Source organism: Pollachius pollachius, assembly GCF_949987615.1.
Source record: "Pollachius pollachius genome assembly, chromosome: 1".
NCBI lineage: Eukaryota > Metazoa > Chordata > Actinopteri > Gadiformes > Gadidae > Pollachius > Pollachius pollachius.
Window position 1 is genome coordinate 51,013,506 of NC_136934.1, and position 26,720 is coordinate 51,040,225.

General features: G+C 51.2%; 2 protein-coding genes across 2 annotated transcripts in view; both read left to right on the forward strand.

The window, feature by feature from the left end:
- Positions 1-175: 175 nt before the first annotated feature.
- Positions 176-21,275, forward strand: LOC307073040 (CREB-regulated transcription coactivator 2). Its single transcript, XM_079732711.1, is given in 16 exon segments — positions 176-378; positions 2,360-2,458; positions 2,908-3,024; positions 3,294-3,355; positions 4,983-5,051; positions 6,353-6,483; positions 6,905-6,984; positions 7,256-7,305; positions 8,077-8,143; positions 8,145-8,343; positions 9,422-9,897; positions 10,327-10,962; positions 11,300-11,479; positions 13,606-13,677; positions 14,505-14,700; positions 16,541-21,275. Coding segments are annotated over 16 exon segments (2,781 nt in total). The 5' UTR covers positions 176-204; the 3' UTR covers positions 16,714-21,275.
- Positions 21,276-21,751: 476 nt separating this feature from the next.
- dennd4b (DENN/MADD domain containing 4B) overlaps positions 21,752-26,720 on the forward strand; it is a 35,055-nt gene continuing 30,086 nt past the window's right edge. Inside the window, exon 1 of the mRNA XM_079747697.1 lies at positions 21,752-22,053. The gene's annotated coding sequence lies outside the window, so the exon portion shown is untranslated. The remainder of the gene's footprint in view (positions 22,054-26,720) is intronic.

Here is a 26,720-nt window from a genome sequence, read left to right on the forward strand (position 1 = left end):
TTGTTATATCCCGTGGATCATCCCCTCAGTCTGGTTTAACATAAAAACCAATGCACAAACCTGGATGTCATGTCATAGTTTATAACAGTTCAGCAGGCCCCACCATGGCCTGCAGGGGGCGCTGCTGTCCCCGCTGTCACCGCGCAGTCTGACGGTGGGAGAACCGCTCCACTACGTCAAGCCGTCCCCGTCCGTTCGGTAAAGATGTCTGCGTCGGGTGCAGGCGGTTGCGGACCCGGTCCCGGCTCCGCTCCGGGTGCTGGGTCCGGGGCTTCCAACCCCCGAAAGTTCAGCGAGAAGATAGCGCTCCACACACAGCGCCAAGCAGAGGAGACGGCCGCCTTCCAGGAGGTCATGATGGACATCTCCTCCACCCGGGTAAGGCGCACTCTGAGACGGCAGGAGGAGGAGGAGGAGAGCCGCTTAGTGGGAGCGGAGGCCTTGGGAGTTTTGTAACCCCGAATAACGGCCCCTACATGGCGGTGTGCGGGTATTCTCACAGCCGGCAGCTCCTCTGATGTCGGCCCGGAGTTTAGTGAATAACCACGGGGTGGATAAAAGTCAGCTTGTCCCGTTTCCTCTCCGCTGTTAGCCGGCTAGTGCTAACTAGCGGCTAACTAGCGGCTACTAGCCTGGCTTGTTTACGGTCTGCTGTCATCCGCGCTTCCAGCGCTAGCCTCCAAGTGCTCCGCGTAATGTAGATTAAAGTCACCGGTCCGCACGAACAGCTCACCTACCGAGGACTTTTTAGGGAGCTGACAGGGACGGAGATGTTAAGGTGTTTAGGTGGAGGTTTGTGTGTTAAACGATGTGACTTTGGTGGACGTGTTTGGGTGAAGTTCAGAGCTAGCCTGGTTAGACAGCCTTTAGTCTTTATCAACACCAGCAGCATCGGTGTGTGTCCTCATCGGGAGGCTAACCACATCAGTTCGGGTTCACTGTGGGTCCCTCTGGATGAAGTCACTTTTGGAGAGGAGTAGTTCTAAGAGTTGGATGGGGTTGCATGCAGTTGATTTATCACACACACGTTGAATGTTATGAAATCTTATACTTCAGAGAGTTGAACTGCCCATAACTCCATAATAACCTTTATTATATCTAATGCATCATGATAACACGAATTACATCTTTAATTGGATGTGGATGTGTTCCCTGTTTAGGAGAAAGCGGGGTACCTGCGGGAATGTAAAGGTGGCGGTTATGACCTTTATAACTAACCATTAAGTCACAGACGCCTCAAATCAGTTCGATGCAGCTGTTAATTTGGACTTGTTTGATTCGGATTCCTCTGCTGGGCTAGGCCCGGCCTCCCACGTTGGCCTGTCTGCTTGTTTAAAACAACATCACAAAAATAAATGTTTCGATATCACTCAGGGGTGAAAAGTTCCAGATTAAATGTCTCGTGTTAGATGTTGGGTAGAGGCGGCAGATTCATTAAAGAGCTGGCCACAAAATACAAGTCCCAGCCAGTGTGTGCGTTTGTGTGTCACCCACCCACTTTCGTACCTCTATTAACTGGGGTCTCTCCCCACCCACCCTGTAAATTGTGTCTCCTCACGGAATTCTATTCAGACCCTTCCAACACACACAGAAACACTCATTATAGACAGGCACGTTCCAGACATGTTTTCGGCGTGTAAACGGGACCTTCACTTGGGCACTGTGAAGTATGATTTTCTTCCGGTACCGCATCAATATCAGTATTTATCTTTTCAACAAATTCAACAATAATATTTTATCGCGTCAGTGTTTTTTCGTATGGTTGTGTTGGATCAAGCCAATGTCCACTTCTGTAAAACAGTTCTTTAATACTATAATGTATTGAGAGTACACTTAATGGTCATGTTATGTTGTTATGTGTACATGACAGCGACCCTGGCCTGCTTAATCAGTCCCATAGCTGTGTGTCTGTCAGTCTTTATAATCACACACTTCAATTTAGACGTGGTGTTGTGGTGTTTGGTCTGGTTTTAATAGTGCGTCGCCCAAGGCACGTCGGTACAATGGAAATGCCAACGTGTAGTTCTTGTGGCTCTATTAATAGAGGCACAATACGTTGTATTTATGAAATGAATGGGGCAATAAACACGGACACACCCACCGCGCGCAAACACATGCCTGCTGGGAGGCATGCAGGCTGAGTGTTTCACTGCAGCAATGCAATCCAATCAGCTAATAGCAACCGGGAGGGGTGTGGGTGGATATGTGGGGGGGGGGGGGGCATGATCAATGAAGCAAGCGTTGTATCATTGCTTCATTGATCATGTCTCATCGTCTGTTTCTTATTTCTCCATGTATTCATTCATTAATTAATTAATTCATTCATTCATTCATTCATCCATCCCTCCCCTCTGCTCAGCTCCAGGCCCAGAAGCGCCTGGCCAGAAACCAGGGACCGTATTACGGAGGCTCTCTGCCTGACGTCAACCAGATCGGACGGAACCACCAGGACTTCCAGGTAACAGACCCTACCCCTCCCATAGGCCACCCCTCTCAGCTACTGACATGGGGGGCGGGACATGGGCTTTCATGGACAATGTATGTGAATAACAACAGAGATGCCTCATCTTATCAATAACTCTTCTCTTTCTCGTTTACTTTCTACTTTACTGGCTATCGCTCTTTCCTTCTTCCCCTTTCCTCTGCTCCTATTTCGCGGTCTCTCTCTCTCTCTCTCTCTCTCTCTCGCTCTCTCTCTTTCCTCCTCTCTCTCTCTCTCTCTCTCTCTCTCGCTCTCTTTCCTCCTCTCTCTCTCTCTCCTCCCTCTCTTCTCTCTCTCTCTCTCTCTCTCTCTCTCTCTCTCTCTCTCTCTCTCTCTCTCTCTCTCTCTCTCTCTCTCTCTCTCTCTCTCTCTCTCTCTCTCTCTCTCTCTCTCTCTCTCTCTCTCTCTCTGTGTCTTTCTCCAAGGGCTCGTTCTCCTCCACCCTGGAGTCCAGTCGCTCCACCCGGCACCACGGCCTGGTGGAACGGGTGCAGCGGGACCGCCGCTTCGTGTCCCCGGTACGACCGTACCGCAACCGACAAGTATCCTTCAGTCAGCCAATCGGCTGCTGCGGAACACGCAGCCCATGGTGCCCAACCTGAGGTTCAGGAGCCAACTTGGGCTCTCTGTTTTGCATACCAGGGTCACGGTTAATTGCTTACTAATGAGCTATAGATATTTGACACAATTTTGATAAAGAATATATCAATTAGATGTAAATGTCCCAAATTACATGATTGATGATTAATTTTAAAGTGAGTTTGATGTCATCACTTCCTGCTGTTGTTGCCTTGACCAATCGCATGCTCAGATGGACAACTCGGCGTATAACCCCCCCTACCTGTCCCTGCCCCCTGACCCCAGCTGGAGAAGGTAAGAGTCAGGACCCCAACTCCCGAGTGGTCTCCATGGAAACGTGGGTATCCACAGAGATGCCTGTTCCCTCCAGCTGTCCTCTCTCTTCTCTCTGAAAGCCTCCGCCACAACGCCTCTAAACCAGCGCAACAACACAGATGTTGTTGAAACTCCCGCCTCTAGAGTTTCACTAAACATAGTTTTTGTTCAAACTTTTAACCAAGCTGTTTATTTCTTGAAAAACGTTCACACATTAAACATGGCTTTCCGACGTCCTCCACGTGGCTAATGCTAATGCTTCTGCATGCAAACCATAGCATTAGTTTGTGATAGAGTAGTTAGCTTCTATTGCTATGACGGTACGCCTGCATGCTAACGATAGCATTACATGGTTTTAGCATTAGCGTGATGCTGTCTTATTAGCGTTGCTACCTTACTCGCACTAGGAGCAGTTCTTGGTTTTCCGTCTCCTTTCTCTTCTTGTCAATCATTCCTCTGGACTGCTGCCCTCTGATGGGCCTCCTGGCTTATAATACTAATAGCATCACATTTACTAAACCCTGGCTTTACACTTCCAACATGAACACACACACACAGACACAAGCACACACACAGATGCAAACAAACATGAATGAAGAAGGACACACACGCGAACCGTGTATAAACACACACACACCTTCCCAGTACGCGCGGACGCAAGCACTTACACACAGATGCACACGCATGAATGAAAACTGACACACACACACACACACACACACACACACACACACACACACACACAAACCCTAGCAGACACATGCGTGCCTCATGGGTGTGGTTATAGCACGAGACATGACCTCACTTTTTATCAGACTAGTTACTAGGAGACCGATTCTAACGAACCAGGCAGTGATTCCGGATAGGTGAGTCAGCCACCGGAGGTTATTCCCTTGATTCATCAGCAATGGTTCTGTCTGCGTAGGTTTGGGATCTAGGTCAGATGCTAGATGTGTAGGGATTTGTTTAAAGACAGGTTCCATTTAGGTATTGAGCTACAAGTCTGAGTTAGTAGAGACCAGCAGAAACATCTGGGGATTTCTAAATGCAGGTTAGTTGATCGGCCGTTACCATACCTACAGCTCTCTCATTGGACAGGGAATTGGCTGTAAATTGTCACTAATCACATGACATCATCAGCGTCAGTGATTGGCCAAGAGAAACAGGAAGTAGTATAATGCTTCCACAGCACAATCAATCACACCAAGTGTTTGTGTGTGTGTGTGTGTGTGTGTGTGTGTGTGTGTGTGTGTGTGTGTGTGTGTGTGTGTGTGTGTGTGTGTGTCAGCAGAAGGCTTTGATTTAGTAGGTCAGTCTCGCAGGATTGGCCGTCTCTGAGATGAAGTGGCCTGTAAATATGCCAGAGGAAGCTGCTGAGTTTGGAAACAAACGCACCCTGTTATATCACGCACACACACGCACACACACACACGCGCACGCACGCTCCGTCTGTTCAAACCGGCTCCACTCGTGCCTTCCATTCCTGCTCCTTTTGGCTTGTGGTCTCGATTCCCCTTCCTCCTCCTCCTCCTCCTCCTCCTCCTCCTCCTCCTCCTGGTGAAGGAGAGAAGGTAACCATGCTCATTGTGTCTGTGGCTCATGAAAGGAACTGGTGTGGAAACTTTCCCGGGGATAGAAGCCATTTGTTTCGTCTCCCCACTACCGCACTCAACAGGTGAACTCCCCCTCTCCTCTCCTCTCCTCTTCTCTTCTCTTCTCTTCCCTTCTCTCGTTCTCTCTCCTTTCCTTTTTCCCCTCTCCTTTCCACAACAGTATATTGGCTACGTCACATTGCTATTCTTCTAGTATGTTCCTCAAGAAACATGGCCTTAAAATCCCCACTGGAGTCTACGTTTAAATGTTGAAGACTCTGAGAAGCCCTCGACACACAACTATCAATTCGGACGGGCAAACAAGGAACTTCCTGCCTGCCTTTTCCTGAGCCGTCCATCCGTCTGGGTCTTCTGATTGTCAGTCCCTTTGTTTTGTAGAAGCTGGTCTGTGGTAGATGGTCTACCACATAGCGGTGTTTCACTCAGGTCGTTGAGCTGTGAGGACGGGGTAGTGTCGTAGTTAGGGGAACCTTGTCACCTCCAGTCACAAGGGTCTGGGCTCGATGTCTGCGGTCTTCCTGTGGGCCTCCTAGGACAAGATGCCCTCTCCCCTGCCTGCTTCCGAACGAGGTTCATCTAGAACCCGCTGTAGGTCTCTGTAGATCAGATGGCGCTGAACGGCTGATTGGTTTCAGCACCAGGTCTCTGGAAAGCAGCACCTTGAGAAGGCAGGCTGGTTGAGACCTGTGCTGTCGCTGGTTTGAAATGTTGTCTTGTGTATAGGAAGGACTCCCATTTTATTTTAAACAACTGATATTGAGCTATAAAATATATCTGCTTGCATATATACAAACACACAGAACTCTGATAGGCGCTGATAACCGAGCCAGTCGAGCCCAACCACATTTTGCATCTGTTCGCTCTGTAACTGTGAGCTAACTGGCTAGCGTGGTAGCTCCACAAACTGCTGACATACTAGACCAGTAGTGAGGGATTTGCCGGCCCAGTCCAGGAGATGGTAGGACTTTTCTTTTTCTCAACCTGAACTTCTCATTGGTTTGTCATCGATGCAGTGCGATCACTGTGTAATTGCCCGTACCTCTATTTCTCTCTTCCTTTGTTTCTCTCTCTTGTTGTCTCCCTCGCCCTCCCATTGCTCTCTTTCTCTCTCTCTCTCTGTGTGCGTTCTCTCTGCTTTGCTCTCTCTTTCTGACTCGCTCTCTCTTTCTGACTCTCTCTCTCTTTGAACTCTCTCTCTGTTCTCTCTCTCTGTTCTCTCTCTCTCTCTGTGTGCGTTCTCTCTGCTTTGCTCTCTCTTTCTGACTCTCTCTCTCTTTGAACTCTCTCTCTGTTCTCTCTCTCTGTTCTCTCTCTCTCTCTCTCTCTCTCTCATGCTGTGTGGATGTCTCTCGCCCCTCTCCAGGACCAACTCTGACTCTGCGCTCCACACCAGTGTGATGAACCCCCCCTTGGGGGACCCCTTCTCCTCCGGCCACAGCCTCCCCCCCCAGGGCCCTCGCCGGGCAGGGCAGCCGGAGGGCGAGGGGCGGAGAAGTACGTAGGGCCGTGTTTGTTTTTATAATTAATTAATCCATGCGTTTGTTTTATACAGCGCCTTTCTCGTACTCAGGGTCGCTTTACAGTGTTTACACAGAACAAGACAGCACAACAACACAAATAAAACTAAATCTTTTACGCGGAGGGTCTATGCAGTGGTGCTAGAGGAGCCCAAATGTTCTTGGAACAGAAAGGTCCTGAGATGAGCTTTAAAGTGCGCAAAGGAGGGACATTCACGGACAGATTGAGCTAGGGAGTTCCAGAGTTGGGGGGGAGAGGGCCCACGGCGCTGAAAGACCTGCCACCCAGGGTAGAAAGTCTGGTGCGGGGGACGGAGAGGTTGTGGTCAGATGGTCTGAGTGAGATCTCCTTCTGTGTCATGGTCGGCCATCTTGACCCGCGCTGTTTGTCCCCTCAGTGTTCCCGTACCCCGTCCCGCCAATCGAGGAGAACGTTCTGGACGAAGGGAAGCTGCTCAAGCCCTGGGACTCCAAGAAGGTAAGCGTCTCACCTGTCTGTCTCTCTGCCTGTCTGTCTCTTTACCTGTGTGTCCCTCTGTCTCTCTACCTGTCTGTCTCTCTACCTGTCTGTCTCACTACTTTGCCCACAACCAGTCTGTCTCAAATTGTCTCTACCTTCTCTATATCTATATGTCTAGCTGACTCTCTGGCCGTCTGTCTCTCTGCCTGTCTGTCCCGCTACCTGTCTGCCTACATTCTTGGTATTGTGAGTTTTAATGAACTCACAGTGTTTATCTTCTCCTGTTTAGTTGCCAATGCTGTCGTCACGACCCAAGTCCTGCGAAGTTCCTGGTATCAAGTAAGAGACTCACTCACCCACTCACTCACCCACTCACTCACTCACTCACTCACTCACTCACCCACTCACTCACCCACTCACTCACTCACTCACTCACTCACTCACTCACTCACTCACTCACTCCCCCCCTCCTCTCCCCCCCTCTCTCCTCTCCCCCTCCCCCCCTCCTCTCCCCCCTCCCTCCCCCCCTCTCCCCCCCTCCTCTCCCCTCCTCCCTCTCCCCCCTCCCTCCCCCCCACCTCTCCCCCCCACCTCTCCCCCCCTCCTCTCCCCCCCTCCTCTCCCCTCCTCCCTCCCCCCCCTCTCCCCCCTCCTCTCTCCTCCCCCCTCTCCTCCCCCCCTCCTCTCCCCTCTTCCCTCTCCCCTCCTCCCTCCCCCCACCCTCTCCCCCCCTCTCTCCTCTCCCCCCCTCCTCCCCCCCTCCTCTCCCCTCTCCCCTCTCCCCCCCCTCCCTCCCCCCCTACCCTCCCCTCCTCCCTCTCCCCCCCCTCCTCTCCCCTCCTCCCTCTCCCCCCCTCCTCCCCCCCTCTCCCCCCCTACCCTCCCCCCCCCTCTCCCCCCCTCTCCCCCCCTCCTCTCCCCCCTACCCTCCCCCCCCACCCTCTCCCCCTCCTCTCCCCCCTCCCTCTCCCCTCCTCTCCCCTCCCCTCCTCCTCTCCCCCCCTCTCCCCCCCTCCTCTCCCCCCCTACCCTCCCCTCTCCCCTCCTCTCCCCTCCTCCTCTCCCCTCTCCCCTCTCCCCCCCTCCTCTCCCCCCCACCCTCCCCCCCAGTATCTTCCCCTCCCCGGAGCAGCCCTCCTCCACCACGGCCCACCTGCCCCCTCCGGCCCTCAACACGGGGGGGGTCCCTGCCCGACCTGTCCAGCCTGCACTTCCCCTCGCCGCTGCCCACGCCCCTGGACCACGACGAGCCGGGCTACCCCGGGTCGGCCTCCCTCAGCGGGGGCAGCAGCACCGGCAGCCTGGCCTCCACCCTCAACCACCTGGGCATCAACCCCGCCCACGGCGCCGGGCACGCCTTCCACCAGCACTCCCCTGGTAGGGTGGGCGGGTGGGGGGGAGGGGTGTGTGTTAGAGCTGGGCGATTAATCGATTTTTAATCGTAATTCGAATTTATGGTCAATAATCTATAAAAAAATCGATTATGGAAGAAAATAAATGTTTTGAGTGCTTACAGTTTGCCTAAAGTCTGTGGCAACCTAATTTTGCTTTTTTTAAACATTGTTAATTATTTTTAGTCCAAATGGCCCAGCCCTAGTGTGTGTGTGTGTGTGTGTGTGTGTGTGTGTGTGTGTGTGCATGCGCTGCCACCATGACTGTGTAATGTCTATATTTGTTGTGGTTTTGTATAAACGTCAAGCCCACGTTTTCGTATAATCGTGGGCTTGTTCCGACTTCCGTTCACACCCCCAGGTAGAGGTGGGCCCTATGATTTCTGCGATGTTTAAAAAATGTACTGTTATAACTTGTTTAAATGTTGACTTTGTATTAATTAACAATAGTAGACACTGTTGCTGATGATGCCATTAGGGGACACAAATCCTAAAACACAGAATTTGGGGGGGAAAATACGGAATTTGATAAACCAGATTTCACAGGGCTCTTATGTGCTCGGTTAACTGCTCTATGACAGTGAAGCACGGACACTCCGACATGTGTGCATTTAGCGGGTTGGATGCATCGCTGCTCTGTTGACCTGGGAGATGGAGGTCGTGTGACACTCACCTCCTCCAGCAAGAGGTGGTTGCTAGGTTACGGAGGCCTGCTTGAAGGATGCTCTGTCTAACCACAACAACAAAACAAGCAGTGTGTGTGTGTGTGTGTGTGTGTGTGTGTGTGTGTGTGTGTGTGTGTGTGTGTGTGTGTGTGTGTGTGTGTGTGTGTGTGTGTGTGTGTGTGTGTGTGTGTGTGTGTGTTATGTCTTTCTGAGTAAATCTCAGAAAGACCAGGGCAGATGTCCTTGTCCTTCTCCCTCGCCTGGAGAAACCGAGAGCTACGCTGAGGGAGAGAGAGACGGACATGAGCCATGTTTTATTTCAGTGATTGAATTCTAAATGCGTTTCGTTCAGCCCCCTCCCTGGCGGGATCTGACCGGTGTCTCCCCCCCCCCCCCCAGGTCTCCTGGCGTCCCTCCAGAGCACGCTGAGTCACCCCTCCCTGCACTCGTCGCTAAGCAACCCCAACATCCAATCGTCTCTCAGCAGCCACTCCTTCCCCAGCTCCCTAAGCTCCACCTCCCTGCACTCGTCGCTTAGCAACCCCTCCCTGCAGTCCTCGCTGTGCTCCTCCCCCTCGCTGCCCTCCTCCCTCAGCAGCCAATCGCTGCACTCCTCCCTCAGCAACTCCTCCCTGAGCGGCCAGTCGGTCGCCAGTAGCAACCCCAGCTACAGCAGCGCCGTGGGCGGGGCCAGCTCCTGTGGCTCCTCCTACTCGCCGCTCCTGAGTGGCCAGGGGCAGCCGCCACTCAGCACGTCGCCGCGGAGACGGGCCCAGCTGTCGCCGCTCATCCTGCCCATGGGGGGGGAAGGACGGAGGCACCCCTCCAAACAGTTCTCCCCCACCATCTCCCCCACGCTGTCCTCCATCACACAGGTAACACACCCTCACCCTCACTCTGACTCACTCTCACCCTCACCTTCACTCTCGCTCACTTATACTCACACTGTCACTCCCACTCTCTCACTCTCACACTTTCACTCCAACTCTCACCCTTTCATTCTCACTCAAACTCACTCCCTCTCACACTCTAACTCTCACACTTTCACTCTCACTCTCCCTCTCACACTCTCAAACTCACTAACTCTCATACTCACTCACTCACACACTCTAACACCTTCACTCACACACTTTCACTCACACTCTCACACTCTCACTCTCACTCACTCACTCACTCACTCACTCACTCACTCCCTCACTCTCAGGCAGGGCTGTCATGGTGTCAGGGGCTCAGTTCCACCATACGTGCCGCTGCCTCCTCTGGGGGTCGGCTGCCTTGTTTAACCTCCCCCTCCCCTCCCCCAGGGAGTCCCTCTGGACACCAGCAAGCTGCCCCTGGACCAGCGGCTACCCCCCTACCCCTTCAACCAGCAGCTCCACCAGAACCACCACCCCCAGCAGAACCACCACGCCCAGCAGAACCACCACGCCCAGCAGAACCACCACGCCCAGCAGAACCAGGGCGGCTGTGTTCCCCCCAGCAGCCAGCAGCCTCCTCCCCCCTCCTCCTCCTCCTCCTCCTCCTCCTCCTCCTCCTCCGCCCTGGGTCAGCAGAACCCCCACCTCACCCAGATGCACCGGCTCCAGCAGCAAAACCGGCCCAACTCCTCCCCCGGGCAGCAGCACCTCCACCACCAACACCAGTATCAGCAGCAGCAGCAACAACAACAACAACAACAACAACAACAACAACAACAACAACAACAGCAACAGCAACAGCAGCAGCAGCAGCAGCATCAACAACAACAACAACAACAACAACAGCAACAACAGCAACAGCAACAACAGCAGCAGCATCAACAACAACAACAACAACAACAACAGGATCAGCAGCAACAACAACATCAACAACAGCAGCAGCAGCAGCAGCAGAACCTTCAGCTCCAGAACCTGCGAAATGCCACCAACCAGCAGCTCCAGCTGCAGCAGCGCTTTGGAACAGTAAGCTGGTTCTCTTACGCTACCACGGCGACCTGCAAGGGAGGCTGAGACCGACCGTATTTCATGGTCTAGATTTAACCATCTTAAATAGTGAAAGTGTCTGGGGGCCCCGTCAGCAAAGTGCTTCCTAAAATAGTAACGTAATACTTCTAGCGGTGTAATACTCAAATCTGCAGAGGTGCACAAGTCCTCTTGTGATGTTACTCTGAGGTGGCTCGTTGATAGCTGCCAGCGACCAGGAGGATGTTTGCAGCAGCGAGCTTGTCATGTTTTGCCACCTCTTAGTTGGGTATTTCATGGCCTTACACTCACCATCGTGTCCCTGTCCCTCCTCCAGCAGCAGAGACCGGCCAGCGGGCCCCTGGACGCCCCCAGCACCCCGCTGATAAAGAGCGAGACCCAGCAGGAGCAGTGTGATCAGTCCCTTGGGGGCCACTCGGACCCCCAGAGACCCAGCGGGCTGATGCAACTGCAGCAGCTCAACCACTCCATCACCTCCGAGCTGGGACTCTACAACGTACGTGCTGACAGAACCGGCTGCTAGAACACACATGCAGACCTAGATACACAAGTATAGACCTAGATACACACATATAGATCTAGATACACACATACAGACCTATATAGACCTAGATACACACATATAGACCTAGATACACACATACAGACCTAGATACACACACAGACCTAGATACACACATATAGACCTAGATACACACATATAGACCTAGATACACACATATAGACCTAGATACACACATATAGACCTAGATACACACATACAGACTTATATAGACCTAGATACAAACATATAGACCTAGATACACACATACAGACCTAGATACACACATATAGACCTAGATACACACATATAGACCTAGATACACACATATAGACCTAGATACACACATACAGACCTATATAGACCTAGATACACACATCTATTTGTGTATCTAGGTCTGTATGTATGCATAGGTCTGTACCTATACACATATACTGACTTCTAATACACACATACAGACCAAGATACACACATACACACACCTGACCTCTATAACAAACATACAGGCCTAGATACACACATACAGACCTCGATACACGCATACAGACCCAGATACACACATACAGACCTATAATACACACATACAGACCCAGATACACACATACAGACCTATTATACACACATACAGACCTGGATATACACACATACAGACCTATAATACACACATACTGACCTATTATATACATACAGACCTGTATACACACATACAGACCTAAATACACACATAAAGACCTAAATACACACACCTGGTCTCTGTCATACACATATAGACACACACCTGGTCGCTATAATAAACACATAAAAATACAATCACCTGGTCAGTATAAAACCTTAAACACACACTGGGGACTCAACTTAAGACCCAGGTTATTGTAACGGCAGGTTTTCCAGTGGTGGGCGTTTGACTCCCAGTCCCAATGTCCCCACAGTCCACATGTTGAGCTGCCTGCTCCTGAATATCATGTGTCTGAATTCACTGTCAGTGGTTTAAGATTAGAGATAAGGACCCGGTCTTGCGAAGATAAATCAGGTGGCCGACTACAGAGGAGGTAAAGTAACCAGGTGAACTAGACTAGAGATGAGGTGGATCGTACGCCCAAGAGACTAACAGGAAGTCAGCAGAAATAGGGCTGTTTCACTAACCTTTGGAAACCCCCCAAAATGTTTCTGCAGAATTACATAGAAACGGCTCCTCTATTCTTAGCACCGGAAAGGTAGTAGAGGATGAGTTGTGTTTTCTGCTCATGGGGGGGAGTGGGGGTTAAACCCACTGATTCATAACTCAGATCTAGTGCAGGTGAGGTTACTTTGCAAATCAGAGAACATCAATACATACTGACACTGTCACAATCATCTATTATTCTAAACAAGGTTATGCTGTTAGCCATCTTATGTTCATATATATATTTTAATATGGACAGAATATCTTGTTTCTAACGCTGTGTTTTAGTCTAAGTTTAAGTCTGTCCTATCTCACTGTATAACTGTGACTAAGTCTCTGTCTAACTATCTGTCTAACTCTCTATTTAACTGAGTTTAACTCTCTATTTAATTATATTTAACTGAGTTTAACTCTCTATTTAACTTTATTTAACTGAGTTTAACTATATTTATCCAAGTTTAACTCTATTTAACTTGGTTTAAAACTCTATCTAACTCCCTGTTTAACTGAGTTTAACTCTCTATCTAGCTCCCTGTTGAACCCTGTCTAACTCTGTACTCTGTATGATACTCTGTTAACTCTATTTACTTTAGTTAACTCTCTATCTAGCTCCCTGTTGAACCCTGTCTAACTCTCTGTACTCTGTATGATACTCTGTTTGACTCTATTTAACTGAGTTGAACTCTTTTTAACTTGTTTTAACTCTCTATCTAGCTCCCTGTTGAACCCTGTCTAACTCTGTACTCTGTAGGATACTCTGTTTAACTCTATTTACTTTAGTTAACTCTCTATCTAGCTCCCTGTTGAACCCTGCCTAACTCTCTGTACTCTGTAGGATACTCTGTTTAACTCTATTTACTTTAGTTAACTCTCTATCTAGCTCCCTGTTGAACCCTGCCTAACTCTCTGTACTCTGTAGGACTCGCTGTTCAACTCTCTGCTGGACGACCCCTACCTGAGTGCCCAGCTCTCTGGGAGAGGCAGCCAGCAGGTACTAGGGGTGTGCACGGCTACACATGTACACGTGTAACCGCTTAGTAAATCATAGAAAAAATCAGTAAACTAAAACCATAAAAAAAATAAAAAAATCACCGCACCATTGTTTCAATGGGAATCGCGACGGTCTATACTTTCAACATAAAGTTTACATATTTAAAATTTGAAATTCGTCCCAGCCTTTATCCCACAGATACTCTAGGGTCTATAGCATATAACCGAGTTGTCTGATTACAGTTTAATGAAACAGTAAGCTGACAACATCCTGATTAACACCGCAACTGCAAATTAACCACACAGAGATAACCATGGCAACCGGTCAAACAAACTTTCTTTTTGCGATGATTCTTCTCGCGCGTCCGCTGTGTTGATGAACAAATAACCCCTATAGCGCGACTGCGGTCCACTTTAAAAAAAAAAATCATTAATGATTAAAAAAACGGTTAACCGTGTACACGAAAAAAAAAAGGGGTTGTGTAACCGTTTACAATTTTTTGTAACCGTTCACACCCCTAGCAGGTACAAACACACACACACACACACACCTACACACACACAGTCACACACACCTACACACACACAGTCACACACACCTACACAAACAATCACACACACCTACACACACACACACACACACACACACACACCTTCAAAGTCACACACACACACACACACCTACAAAGTCACACACACACACACACCTACAAACACACACACACCTACACACACACACACACACCTACACAGTCACACACACACACACACAAACACACCAACACAGTCCCCCAGTCCCAGGTACCAGTGTGTGTTGTGTCCCCCCAGTTCGGTATGGAGGGTCCCGGGGAGGGTCTGTCCCTGGTGGACGGGGCCCTGGGGGACCGGAGCCAGTACCCGTCCCCCCAGGGGTCCCTGGACCTCCTGGAGCTGGGCCCACAGCAGCAGCAGCTCCTCAACCTCCACAACCACAACTACGGCCCCTCGGACCCCCAACACACCGTGCCCAACATCATCCTGACCGGTGAGGCCGCCTGCCTGTCTGCCTGTCTGCCTGCCTGCCTGCCTGCCTGCCTGTCTGTCTCTCTACCTGTCTGCCTGCCTGCCCGTCTGCCCGTCTGTCTGTCTGTCTGTCTGTCTGTCTGTCTGTCTGTCTGTCTGTCTGTCTGTCTGTCTGCCTGCCTGCCTGTCTGTCTCTCTGCCTGTCTGCCTGCCTGTCTGCCTGCCTGCCCGTCTGTCTGTCTGTCTGTCTGTCTGTCTGTATCTCTGCCTGCCTGCCTGCCTGTCTGTCTGTCTGTCTGTGTATTTCTGTCTGCCTGTACATCTCTGTCTTTCTGTCTGTCTGTCTGTCTGTCTGTATCTCTGTCTGCCTGCCTGTCTGCCTGTCTGCCTGTCTGCCTGTCTGCCTGCCTGCCTGCCTGCCTGCCTGCCTGTCTGTCTGTCTGTCTGTCCGTATCTCTGCCTGCCTGTCTGCCTGCCTGTCTGTCTCTCTGCCTGTCTGCCTGCCTGCCCGTCTGTCTGTCTGTCTGTCTGTCTGTCTGTCCGTATCTCTGCCTGCCTGCCTGCCTGTCTGTCTGTCTGTCTGTGTATTTCTGTCTGCCTGTACATCTCTGTCTGTCTGTCTGTCTGTCTGTCTGTCTGTCTGTCTGTGTATTTCTGTCTGCCTGTACATCTCTGTCTGTCTGTCTGTCTGTCTGTCTGTCTGTCTGTCTGTGTATTTCTGTCTGCCTGTCTGTCTGTCTATCTGCCTGTCTGTCTTTCTGCCTGTCTGTCTCTATCTCTGTCTGCCTGTTTGTCTGTCTGTCTGTACATGTCTGTCTCTATCTCTGTCTGCCTGCCTGTTTGTCTGTCTGTCTGTCTGTACATGTCTGTCTGTCTGTCTGTCTGTCTGTCTGTCTGTACATGTCTGTCTCTATCTCTGTCTGCCTGTTTGTGTATTTCTGTCTGCCTGTACATCTATGTCTGTCTGTATATCTTTGTCAGTCTGTCTGTCCATGCGTCTGGATGCATTGGTCTGCGTCTGTCCTTCTGTCTGTCTGTCTGTACATGTGTGGATTCAGGTATTCATGTATGTCTGTCTGTCTGTCTGTGTACATGCCTGTCTGTCTGGTGGGCTGGTCTACCTTGTTATATGTCTGTCGGTCCGTCTAGCTAGCTGCCTGTCCGTCTGTCTCTGCCCGTCATACATCTCGTTGTAAGGGTCGGAATGTGTCTGAACCCGTCTGTGGCTCTGAACCCGTCTGTGGCTCTGAACCCCTCTGGCTCTGAACCCGTGTGTGGCTCTGAACCCGTCCGTGGCTCTGAACCCGTCCGTGGCTCTGAACCCGTCCGTGGCTCTGAACCCGTCCGTGGCTATGAACCCGTCCGTGGCTCTGAACCCGTCTGTGACTCTGAACCCATCTGTGGCTCTGAACCCGTCCGTGGCTCTGAACCCGTCTGTCTGTACATGTGTGGATTCAGGTATTCATGTATGTCTGTCTGTCTGTGTACATGCCTGTCTGTCTGGTGGGCTGGTCTACCTTGTTATATGTTTGTCGGTCCGTCTAGCTAGCTGCCTGTCCGTCTGTCTCTGCCCGTCTTACATCTCGTTGTAGGGTCGGAATGTGTCTGAACCCGTCTGTGGCTCTGAACCCGTCTGTGGCTCTGAACCCGTCTGTGGCTCTGAACCTCTCTGGCTCTGAACCCGTCTGTGGCTCTGAACCCGTCCGTGGCTCTGAACCCGTCCGTGGCTCTGAACCCGTCTGTGGCTCTGAACCCCTCTGTCTCTGAACCCGTCTGTGGCTTTGAACCCGTCTGTGGCTCTGAACCCGTCTGTGGCTCTGAACCCGTCTGTGGCTCTGAACCCCTCTGTCTCCCCCCCCCAGGCGGCTCCCCTCCGGGCCTGTCTAAGGAGATCACCAGCGCCCTGTCCCACGTGCCGGGCTTCGAGATGGACCCCTTCTCCCTGGACCACCTGGGGCTGGACCTGATGGACGGAGACCTCATGCTGGCCGACCCGGCCGTGGAGGACTCCTTCAGGACCGACCGCCTCAAGTGACCCGGGCCCCGGAACACGCACACACACGAACACACAAACACGCACTTAAACAAACACACATAAACGACAAAACCTACACCTACACACACACACACACACACACACACACGCACACGCACCCACTCGCACACTCTGGAGGTCATAAGGGGCCGTGCCAGAGACGAGACAGCCAATCGGGAGGAGGCGTCCGTCTCTCCTGTCTTGTCAATCAAAGCGCCATCCATGGAGGGGATAATGTCCCGGAGAAGGGGCGGGGCTATGGGCAGGGCTAGCCGAGTGGGCTAGCCCCGATGGCAGTTCCAGTTCCGGCATTACCCTGTAACCGCATGCTCATGAAGAAACGGCATGAGACTGCTCTGTGTGAGCCCGCGACCCCACGCTGAACGCTATCGCAAAGAGCTCACCCTGCTACCGCCGCATCCTGATTGGCTTATAATGACGCCAGGTCATGTCACTCAACGGAGCGGTGGTTTGACCCGCCCACGTGTGTGCTGACGACACTTAACAGAATGCTAAACCGGCTTCCGAACCGCTGGGTAGATTTGCCATGTGAAGCCACTATAAGGACTTCCTTTTTGTACCGACCTCGTGTTGGACACGTTCAGAGCGCTTACACATCCGACACGGAGACGGACCACTGGCCAATCAGACCGGAGTTCCTCAACTATAATGATTCCAGACGAGTCGCCCCAACAGAAGATGAGCATCAGACCAGGACACCACAGCCCCCCCCCCCGGGGACAGACCAGGACACCACAGTCCCCACCCTGTGGACAGACCAGCCCACCACCCTGGGGACAGACCAGCCCACCACCCTGGGGACAGACCAGCCCACCACCCTGGGGACAGACCATCCCCCACCCTGGGGACAGACCAGGACACCACCCTGGGGACAGACCAGCCCACCACCCTGGGGACAGACCAGGACACCACCCTGGGGACAGACCAGCCCCCACCCTGGGGACAGACCAGCCCACCACCCTGGGGACAGACCAGGACACCACCCTGGGGACAGACCAGCCCACCACCCTGGGGACAGACCAGCCCACCACCCTGGGGACAGACCAGGACACCACCCTGGGGACAGACCAGCCCCCACCCTGGGGACAGACCAGGACACCACCCTGGGGACAGACCAGGACACCACCCTGGGGACAGACCAGCCCCCACCCTGGGGACAGACCAGGACACCACCCTGGGGACAGACCAGGACACCACCCTGGGGACAGACCAGCCCCCACCCTGGGGACATGAGTCTTCCATTCCAAACGGGGAAACTCCTGGTGTTGGCTTCCCTCAGGTCCTCAGAATGTTGCTACTGGACCCTGATGTCTGCGGAGAAGAGAGGATGAAGACGTCCGGATCCTGGAGAGGAAGAAGAGGATGAGGAGCATGAAGAGAGGATGAGGAGCATGAGGAGAGAATGAGAGAGGAGGATGAGAGGAGAAGGAGAGGATGGGATGAGAGGATGAGGAGAGGAGGAGAGGATGAGGAGAGGAGGAGAGGATGAGGAGAGGAGGATGAGAGGATGAGGATGAGAGGAGGAGGAGAGGGTGAGAGGAGGAGGAGAGGATGAGGAGAGGATGAGAGGATGTGGCGATGAGAATGGAAGTGCGGATGAGAGGGAGAGAATGGAGATGAGAGAGAAGGTGTGAGAGGATCACGTCAGATCTTTTAAGTTTGTGGAACACGTTTGGAATACCCCCCTGGTCCTGTCCTCTGGGGGTCCAGATGTTTCAGACCCTTGGTCCTTTAGCTCTGGTCAGGTCCGGATCCACCAAAGTAGACTTGGAGATAGTTGTAGGCAGGAAGCCATTTTTGCTAAAAATATCTATATTTTTAAGTTGCTCAGTGAGTTTTAAATGACTCAAGAAGAAATGTTTTTTATCGGACCTTGCTGGTTCTAAGATATTTTCCCGTTACCATGGAGGATTATAGAGTCATATTAAGGAATAAATCTAAACATTCATATGCAGTTGTTGCTAAAACAATCCGTGCTTTATTCTCAGGCAATGTAACCCCTCCCAAAGTCAAGTCCCCTTCAAAGTAAGAGCCCATAGCTTAGAACCTACCAAAAAATCCCCTAAAGCATTCTTATGATCTACTGTTGTGGTTATACCCCTTTAAACCCCAAACACTGTGATGGACAGCTCTTAACCCCGCCCCCTAATGTACACACGCTGCACTTCTGTCGAACTTACAGCCATAGCTAAGCAAAGCAAAAAAGAGTTTCTTTATCTAACGCAGGTATTTTATAATACTATGAAGAAGTTTTATTTTTAATAGAGAGAGGTGGCCTATATATGTATATAATTTGAAAAGATGTATGTTGTGTAAAAAAATCTATTTAAGAGCAGGAGCTTCTCGATGTTTGAGCAGCTTGCATGGTCGAAGAACGGAGAACCACAGTGAGGAACGTAGAACCACAGTGGGGAACGTAGAACCACAGTGAGGAACGTAGAACTACCGTGAGGAACATAGAACCACCGTGAGGAACGTAGAACCACAGTGGGGAACGTAGAACCACCGTGGGGAACGTAGAACCACCGTGGGGAACGTGGAACCACAGTGAGGAACGTAGAACCACAGTGGGGAACAGCACGTGCGTTGTGCATGTCGCCTGGTGGACCAGCTTCTGCGTGCATCAGCCTGACGCGGAAGCTTCGCTTGGCCTTCGCTAAAACCAGCGCAAACTGGTTCCCAGCACGTTCAGTCTTGTTTACTCTTCCCGCGTCACATATCATCCGCACCATGTTGTGACAGTGTCTCATCACCGCTGGAAAACCGTTCCTCCCCGCCCCCCCAGGCAGATTAGAGAGGCGTGTCTCGGGTGGAGCGTGGCTTCACCACGCACCCTCCGAACCCACGATCCCATTGGCCGACGGCACCGGGTGGCCGTGATGTCATTCAGGATGGCGCCCGGCCACTATTTACTGATAAGTCGGCTTTTTATAGCAGGGGGTGGGGCGTCTTCACAACGATGTCATCGGAATCAAACCCAGAACCCTCCAACACCAGTGACGCCAGTAGACCCGCTTCACAGCGAGATGGTTAGGGTGACCTTCGACCCCCGAAGCCCCGGCCTGTGGCGGTGACTTAGGACAACCGGTCGCCGTGGTAACAGTTCTAATTTGGCATTGCGCTCTTTTTGTTGCATCGACGATTGGTTGTGATGGGAGACGGCCCTCACCTGGGGACGGGGGGTGTGTGTGGGACGGACGGACAGCGGTCTGTGAGGGACAGGCAGACAGATGGACGGGAGGGTGTGAGGAGTAACGCCACGCTCTTCAGTAAAACCTGCTGGCCAGTCGCTGGCTCACGTGACCTCTGTCCCATTCAGGCTGAGGTGGTCAGCGGCGACCTCAGTTTCCCCCCCTCCACTCCACCCTGATGGGGTTCCTTCTCCAGTTCTGATTTCAGTGTTTTTTTTGTTACGCTCCGATGAGGTCTGTTCCGGCGCTGGTCGCCTGCAGGACGCCTCGGGAGATGAGCGGCGAGGCGTTTGCCTCGGTGGAAGGAGACGAGGGGGTCGAGGAACGCTGAGGTCGTCCATAGATGTTAGGGTCAGAGGTCGGAGGCTACTGCGTACGTTACCGTACTGCAGTCATGGCGATGTTTTACCAATCACACGCTTTTGTGGTGGAGGAGACGCCACTAAAGCACGTTAAACAAACCACAGTATGAGCCGAGTTGGACGGCAAAATGTTAGATTTCAGCCGTTTCAGCAGACGCTTTCATCCTTTGCGACTCGGTGAATCACAGGTACATTCGGTCGAGGAGCAGGTATGATTGTCTTGCTCAAGGACACTCGGAGTCCAACACCCTAACCACTATACTACCCCCCCCCCCCCCCCCTTAAGAGATTGAAGAGTCCATGAGTATCGAATCCAGACTTTACATTTTGCTAAGCCAGGTTTTGGAGATTTTATTATACGTCAGAAATTCTCTGATTTTGTTTTGTTTGTTGGGATTTTTTCCCTGTTCCCTCTGATGCCGCAGCAGCCATCTGATGAGTGAGAAGCTGTTACTCTCGACAATGTATTGCGTTTCTCAAACCCGAGCCCAGAGACTATCTTCGGACAATTCACCGAGAATGTTCGGCCCTGTGAACACGCCGCCGCCCCCGAAGCGTTTCTTGCCGTTATGCAATAAACTGTACCCCTCAGTAAGCAGACTGCAGGTCTGAGCTCCGCCAGCAGGGGCTGCTGTTGACCAGCGACGTGGTGTGTAATAGGGATCAAATATGGCCATATTTTTATTAATGTACTATATTAATTGCTATCATATTAATGTTATTGTTCTGTTTTACATCTAGTTCTCGCCTCATGTTTTAGCGTCAACCAACAATGAATGAACGTATGCATCTTGCTTTTTTTTGTTTTGTTATTATAACTTGACATTGTTATACATTTTTATTTGAGACCTTTAATAAGCAGGGAACCCGTGTTTTGTTGTAAATAATGTCCGTAAACCATAGGTGCTTCTTAAACCTAACATGAAAAAAAAGATTTTTAAAAGACTGTATATTATTTTGCAAAGATGAATAAATAATAAAAACGACACATCGAGACTCGAGTGCTTCTGTTTGTTTCCGCAGTATCTATTCAAACCAAGCTAAGGTTAATGTCACTGTGACATTAAAAGGTAATTTAATGTAACATGTTATTTAATGTAACGGCAGAGCTGCCGGGATATGAAGTCCCACGGTGGATCAGAGTGGAAAAACAGGCCGGCTTGTAAACGGAGCGCAACAGCTGAGGGGAGGAGGGGAGGGAGGGAGGGAGGGGAGGAGGCGGAACCATGCAGCGACCTAAAAATGGACGCGAACAACCGGATCGGTTTTATTTGCAAGTGTTCCGCTAATGCATCGCAGCGTTTTAAAGGTCCTCTCTAATGATAAGAGACGTGGTGTGCTGTATCAACTCACCAGTCGACACCGCTGAAGACAACGCCTCCCATCCGCACCCAATTTGCACCGCCTCGGCGCAGAATCAACCGCCTTGCGGCCAGCGCGCAGACTCCCTACTGCTAACGCGTAGCATCCCTACCGCCAGGCGCACACACGACCTTCCTACCGCTAGGCGCAGGCAGGACCTCCCCACCGCCAGCGCGCAACCTCCCTACCGCTAGGCGCAGACCAGGCGCAGACAAGACCTCTGTACAAGCTAGGCGCACACCAGGCGCACACAAGACCGACTTACCAGTAGGCGCACACCAGGCGCTGACAGGACCTCTCTACCGCCAGGCGCCACTCGCAACATGGACGGTATGCCGCACGCCCGCACGAACCCGACATGATACCCGGACATCTCGACTGGAACCACGAGCACATAGAACCAGGTGAGACCCGGGTTTAGAGTGCGTCCCGGCCGCTTTCATCGCGGACTACCGGGCAGACCGCAGCGCGACGGCCGGCCTGGCGCTAGGGCTGCCGCGGTACGAAGCGGTACCGGGGTGCTGTTTGCTGTGCAAAGGCGGGACGGGTTTAAATGGCCGTCAGTTGGTTGTTGTGTCGTTGTGGTTGTGTTATGTCGGATTGTTTTGGGGGTGTAAATGTCAGATCCGGGGGACACGGGGCTTAGAGCCGCGTTATGGATGTACGCCACAGAGACGTCAACGCGGAGCTAGTGTCGTTACCGGAGCTCGGACGGGAGACCGTTCTGGAGGTTTTATTAAGTTCCCGGTTAGATGTGGGTAGAAAAGCCGTGTTTCTGGTGGGAGACAGAGAGGCGTTAATATACAGTACCGATACAGTGTCCGAGTGCCGGTTACTTGTCGCTCGCCAGTCCGCTGCGGCGGTACTGGCGAGCCAACTCGGGCAGTGGGGAGACATAGTGCTGCCATTGAGATGTGATCAATAGTCTGATGGTCGGTGTGGACGGCATGCCGATGGTGATACTATGTGACACCGGGGTCTCGGCCCACAGAACCCCCCTCTCGGCGGTTCATGTTGGTGTATTTACCATTTATGGCCATTTACCAGCGACGCTTTCCGCGAGTATGCATACTATAATGCAAAATGCGCATAGTTGTCTTACACTGCACATCATCTTACTGGTCTGGACATCATGACGCTAGTCTGCCACTGGTCTGGACACCATGTCACTGGTCTATCACTGGTCTATGTCACTGGTCTGGATTATGGTTTAGGACAGAGCCTCCAGGTGACGCTTTGTTGTGATGCTGTGACTACGTGAACCCAGAATAGACTTCCTCTTATCCTCTGAACGTCTGGTTTCGTTTCCAGCGTCGCTGGTACGTTGCAGGTGAGTCGTGGACCACCTGACTGGTGGACCTCATGTCAGGAGGTTGGAGTAGTATCCTTTATGTTTAGTTCCTTTACTGTTTTGTTGTGTGTAATGTACGCCAAACAACTGATGCTGTTCGGTGTGCACTAAACATGGCGTCTGTAAACATCTGAATCTCCCCTTGGTGATGACATCAAGTCGGAAGCTAACAAACCACATCTCACATCAGCTGGTGTTTCTGGTCTTGAAGGACGACATTGCCAAAGCGGTCGTGGTTATGAAGAGCACTGTCTCAGATGTTGGGCACTCTTTCAACGAAGTCTGAAACACCCCAGAGCGAAAGGTCAGAGGGAGTGAGACGACTCACTCCCTCTGACCTTTGACTCTGGGGTGTTTCAGACTTCAGGTTGGCGCAGGAGCAACAACAACATCAGTTGTGTCATGGGCATGAATGTTGTTAAGTCAACACTCGTCTAGAACTAGTCAATGCTAGTCAATGCGAGTCTGAAGCTAGGTAGCTCTCTAGAGTATTGATTAGCTAGCTATCTAGCTAGCTAATCAATACTAGTCAATACTCCAGTGCTAGAGTATTGATTAGCTAGCTAGCTAGCTAGCTAGCTAGCTGTAGCGGTGAGCTGCCACAGCCTGGCCTTGATTCGGCTCCCTTCTCCACCCTGGGCGCTATGCTAGTTATTCCCAGGACATGATTCCTCCATGAATTATAGAGCTGTGGGCTGAATGAGGCTCTATGGCTCTCAGGGGGCCTCTTAGTGACTCCATGAGCGTCTTCTTCACACGTCCAGGCCTGATGTTAAATACCTCCCCCCTGACCACATGTCTGGACACTTTGTAATTCACATGGTTATGTGAGGGCCCCACTTCCATCTTGGCCACAAAAATACCAAAACGTTTGAATTCCCAGTGAGTCCATGTGCTGTGCCTCGTTTCTTTCTGCCGTAGTTCTCTTGAGCCACACGTTTGACTGCTGAGCTGCAGATTTTCTCTACCCCTTCTCCATACTTTTGTCACACTTGCCGTCTTTGTGTAACGTACGAGTACCAGGAGCTCTGGAGTGGGGCGAGACTCCTGCGTAAAGAATACACCTCCCATGACCTCCACAACCTCCCCTGTGGACCTGCTTTGCGTTTGTGTTTGAAGGTTGCTGCTGCTGTATGAATAAACAGGCCTCACCTTCTCATCCCAACAAACGCATCATTCAGAGTGATCGACTGTCAATCAATCGTCCTATCACATATACACACGCTACACTATCGTCCAGTGATACCACAACGTTGTTTCCAGAGTCTGTTTTTTAAACCGGTGATGTTGTTTAAGTCGTAGACGGTAAATGGACTGCATTCATACCGTGCCTTTTTAACCAGCGGCAACCAAAAGCGCTTTACAGTACTGCCCAACATTCACCCATTCATGCAAACATTCACACACAGACGGCGGAGTCAGCCATGCAAGGCGACAGCCAGCGCGTCGGGAGCAGTCGGGGTGAGGTGTCTTGCTCAGGGACACCTCGACACTCTCGCCTTGGAACTAGGGGATGGAACTCGCAACCTTCCGGTTAGCAGCCAACCCGCTCTACCCCCTGAGCTACAAGCCGCCCATTTAAACTTACGCCTCCGGTGCTGTGGTGGGTAGTGACGGCTGTGCTGGTCAGCAGAGGGCTGATCTTTGGATCTGGATGTTGCTGATCACAGCTAGACGCTATGAGTGACAGCTCAGTGGTGATGATGGGCGGACCCCAGATGTTGAGGAGGGTGTGAGCAGACCAGTGGTCCTCTCCCAGTGGATGGGTCTGAGCCAGTGTGGATGACGAAAGAGATGGATCTCAGGTCCTGCTGAACACTCTGGCACCCGGGGGGGTGGGCACGCTTCCTTACTCTGTCTGCCTCTCTGCTACTCATTCTGCTTGACTCTACCTCACCCTGTCACACTCTGTCTCTCACCGCCCCACTCTCTCACTCTGTCAATTCAGTTTGGATGCCTCACTCTCTCATTCTTCCTAACCCCTCTTTCTTACTCTCTGTCGCTCTCACTGCTACTCATTCTCCTTTACTTTACCTCATCTCTGTTTCTTCAGATGAGAGAGAGAGAGAGAGAGAGAGAGAGAGAGAGAGAGAGAGAGAGAGAGAGAGAGAGAGAGAGAGAGAGAGAGAGAGAGAGAGAGAGAGAGAGAGAGAGAGAGAGAGAGAGAGAGAGAGAGAGAGAGAGAGAGAGAGAGAGAGAGAGAGAGAGAGAGAGAGAGAGAGAGAGACGTTTGGGCCATAACCTGCAGCGGCAGCTTCCTGTTTGGTGACAGACAGATTCAACCGGACAGAACCACATCTATGAGGCAGACCTCAGGAAGGGTTCAATAAGACCTTCCCTCCAGTCTGCACGCTGTCGGTTTGAATCCTCTCAGACACTTTATTCTCGAGTGCCACTTCCCGCCCAGTTTGTGTTCACTGTTAACAGCCAATTATGCATGATTACAGTCTCCTGCTTCCAGCGACAGGATTGGTCGACACAAATATGCAAAAGAGGCAAAGAAAGGAAAACACCCTGTTCACACAGATTTGAGCTTCTCTAGCAGCAGACTTTAGATTTGTACCCCTAAGTCTGAATGGTAAGACTACTGAGGGAGCAACGCAAGGGTCTTACTGGGAGCATGGGTTCCCAGCAGTGGTCTGGGAAACCGGTCACAGTAGTGGTCTAGAACCCCAGTAGGGGTCTGGTGTCCCAGTAGTGGTGTCGGACACCACACCACTACTTTCTCCTCTACAGGATGTCCCGCCTCTTGTCTCGGTCATGCTCTACATGGGAGGAGTTAGCTTGTTACCATGGCAAAACTGCGTCCTGCACGTTGTCTAGGGCGACATTCTGACTGTCCCCATCCTTTAGGTCTCATATAGAAACCAAATGCCCTGGTAACTGTCACTAGGGAAACCGTAACCGTCCTGCAATAACCTAGCAACTTTATCCCACCTTATGTCATAGTGATGGTCACCATAGGGACCGTCACCATAGGGACCGTCACCATAGTGACCGTCACCATTCTGCAGAGCTCCTAGAAAACACGCCACGGCACAGGTCTCTGGGAAACTCTTGTAAAAGCGGTATCTCCTCAAGACAAGATATGCAACATTCCTGCTGGTGTCTCTGTCCTTCACTCCCCATCTCTTCCTCATTCTCTACTCTCTCTATCTCTATGTCTCTGACACTCTGTCTCTCTCTCATCTTATCTGTCTCTCTCTCTCTCTCCCCTCTCTCTCATTGTTTAGTGGATCTCTCTTGACAGCATCAAATAAAAATTGCATAAAATGATGTTATGCATGAAGCCTAGTTTACCCCTCTCAGTCTTGTGGTGAACTCTCTGCATAACCAACAATTACTCTCCTAATCTATTATTACAATTAAAGCTCTTGTTTCTTGTCTTTTTGTTCTTTATCTCACTGTCTCTGGGCCCCTGTTGTAGTTTGTGTCAGTTTACTTTGTTACTTTAGTAACACAGTACTATAGTACTAATATTGTATATAGTACTGTTGTATTATTGTAGTATTTTGAACTGTGTTACTGTGGTACTAGAGGTCCTTTCACACATGCGGCCCTGCCAGTAATACAACGACGAAGGGGTTATTTTTATTAAATTCTGGCAAATGCGTTCCACCAATTTACCTGCATTAGACATAATATTACAGGTAAAGTTCTGGCAAGACCATGTGTAAGTGCACTGCCATAACATTAACGTCACGAGAGTGCACAATGTAG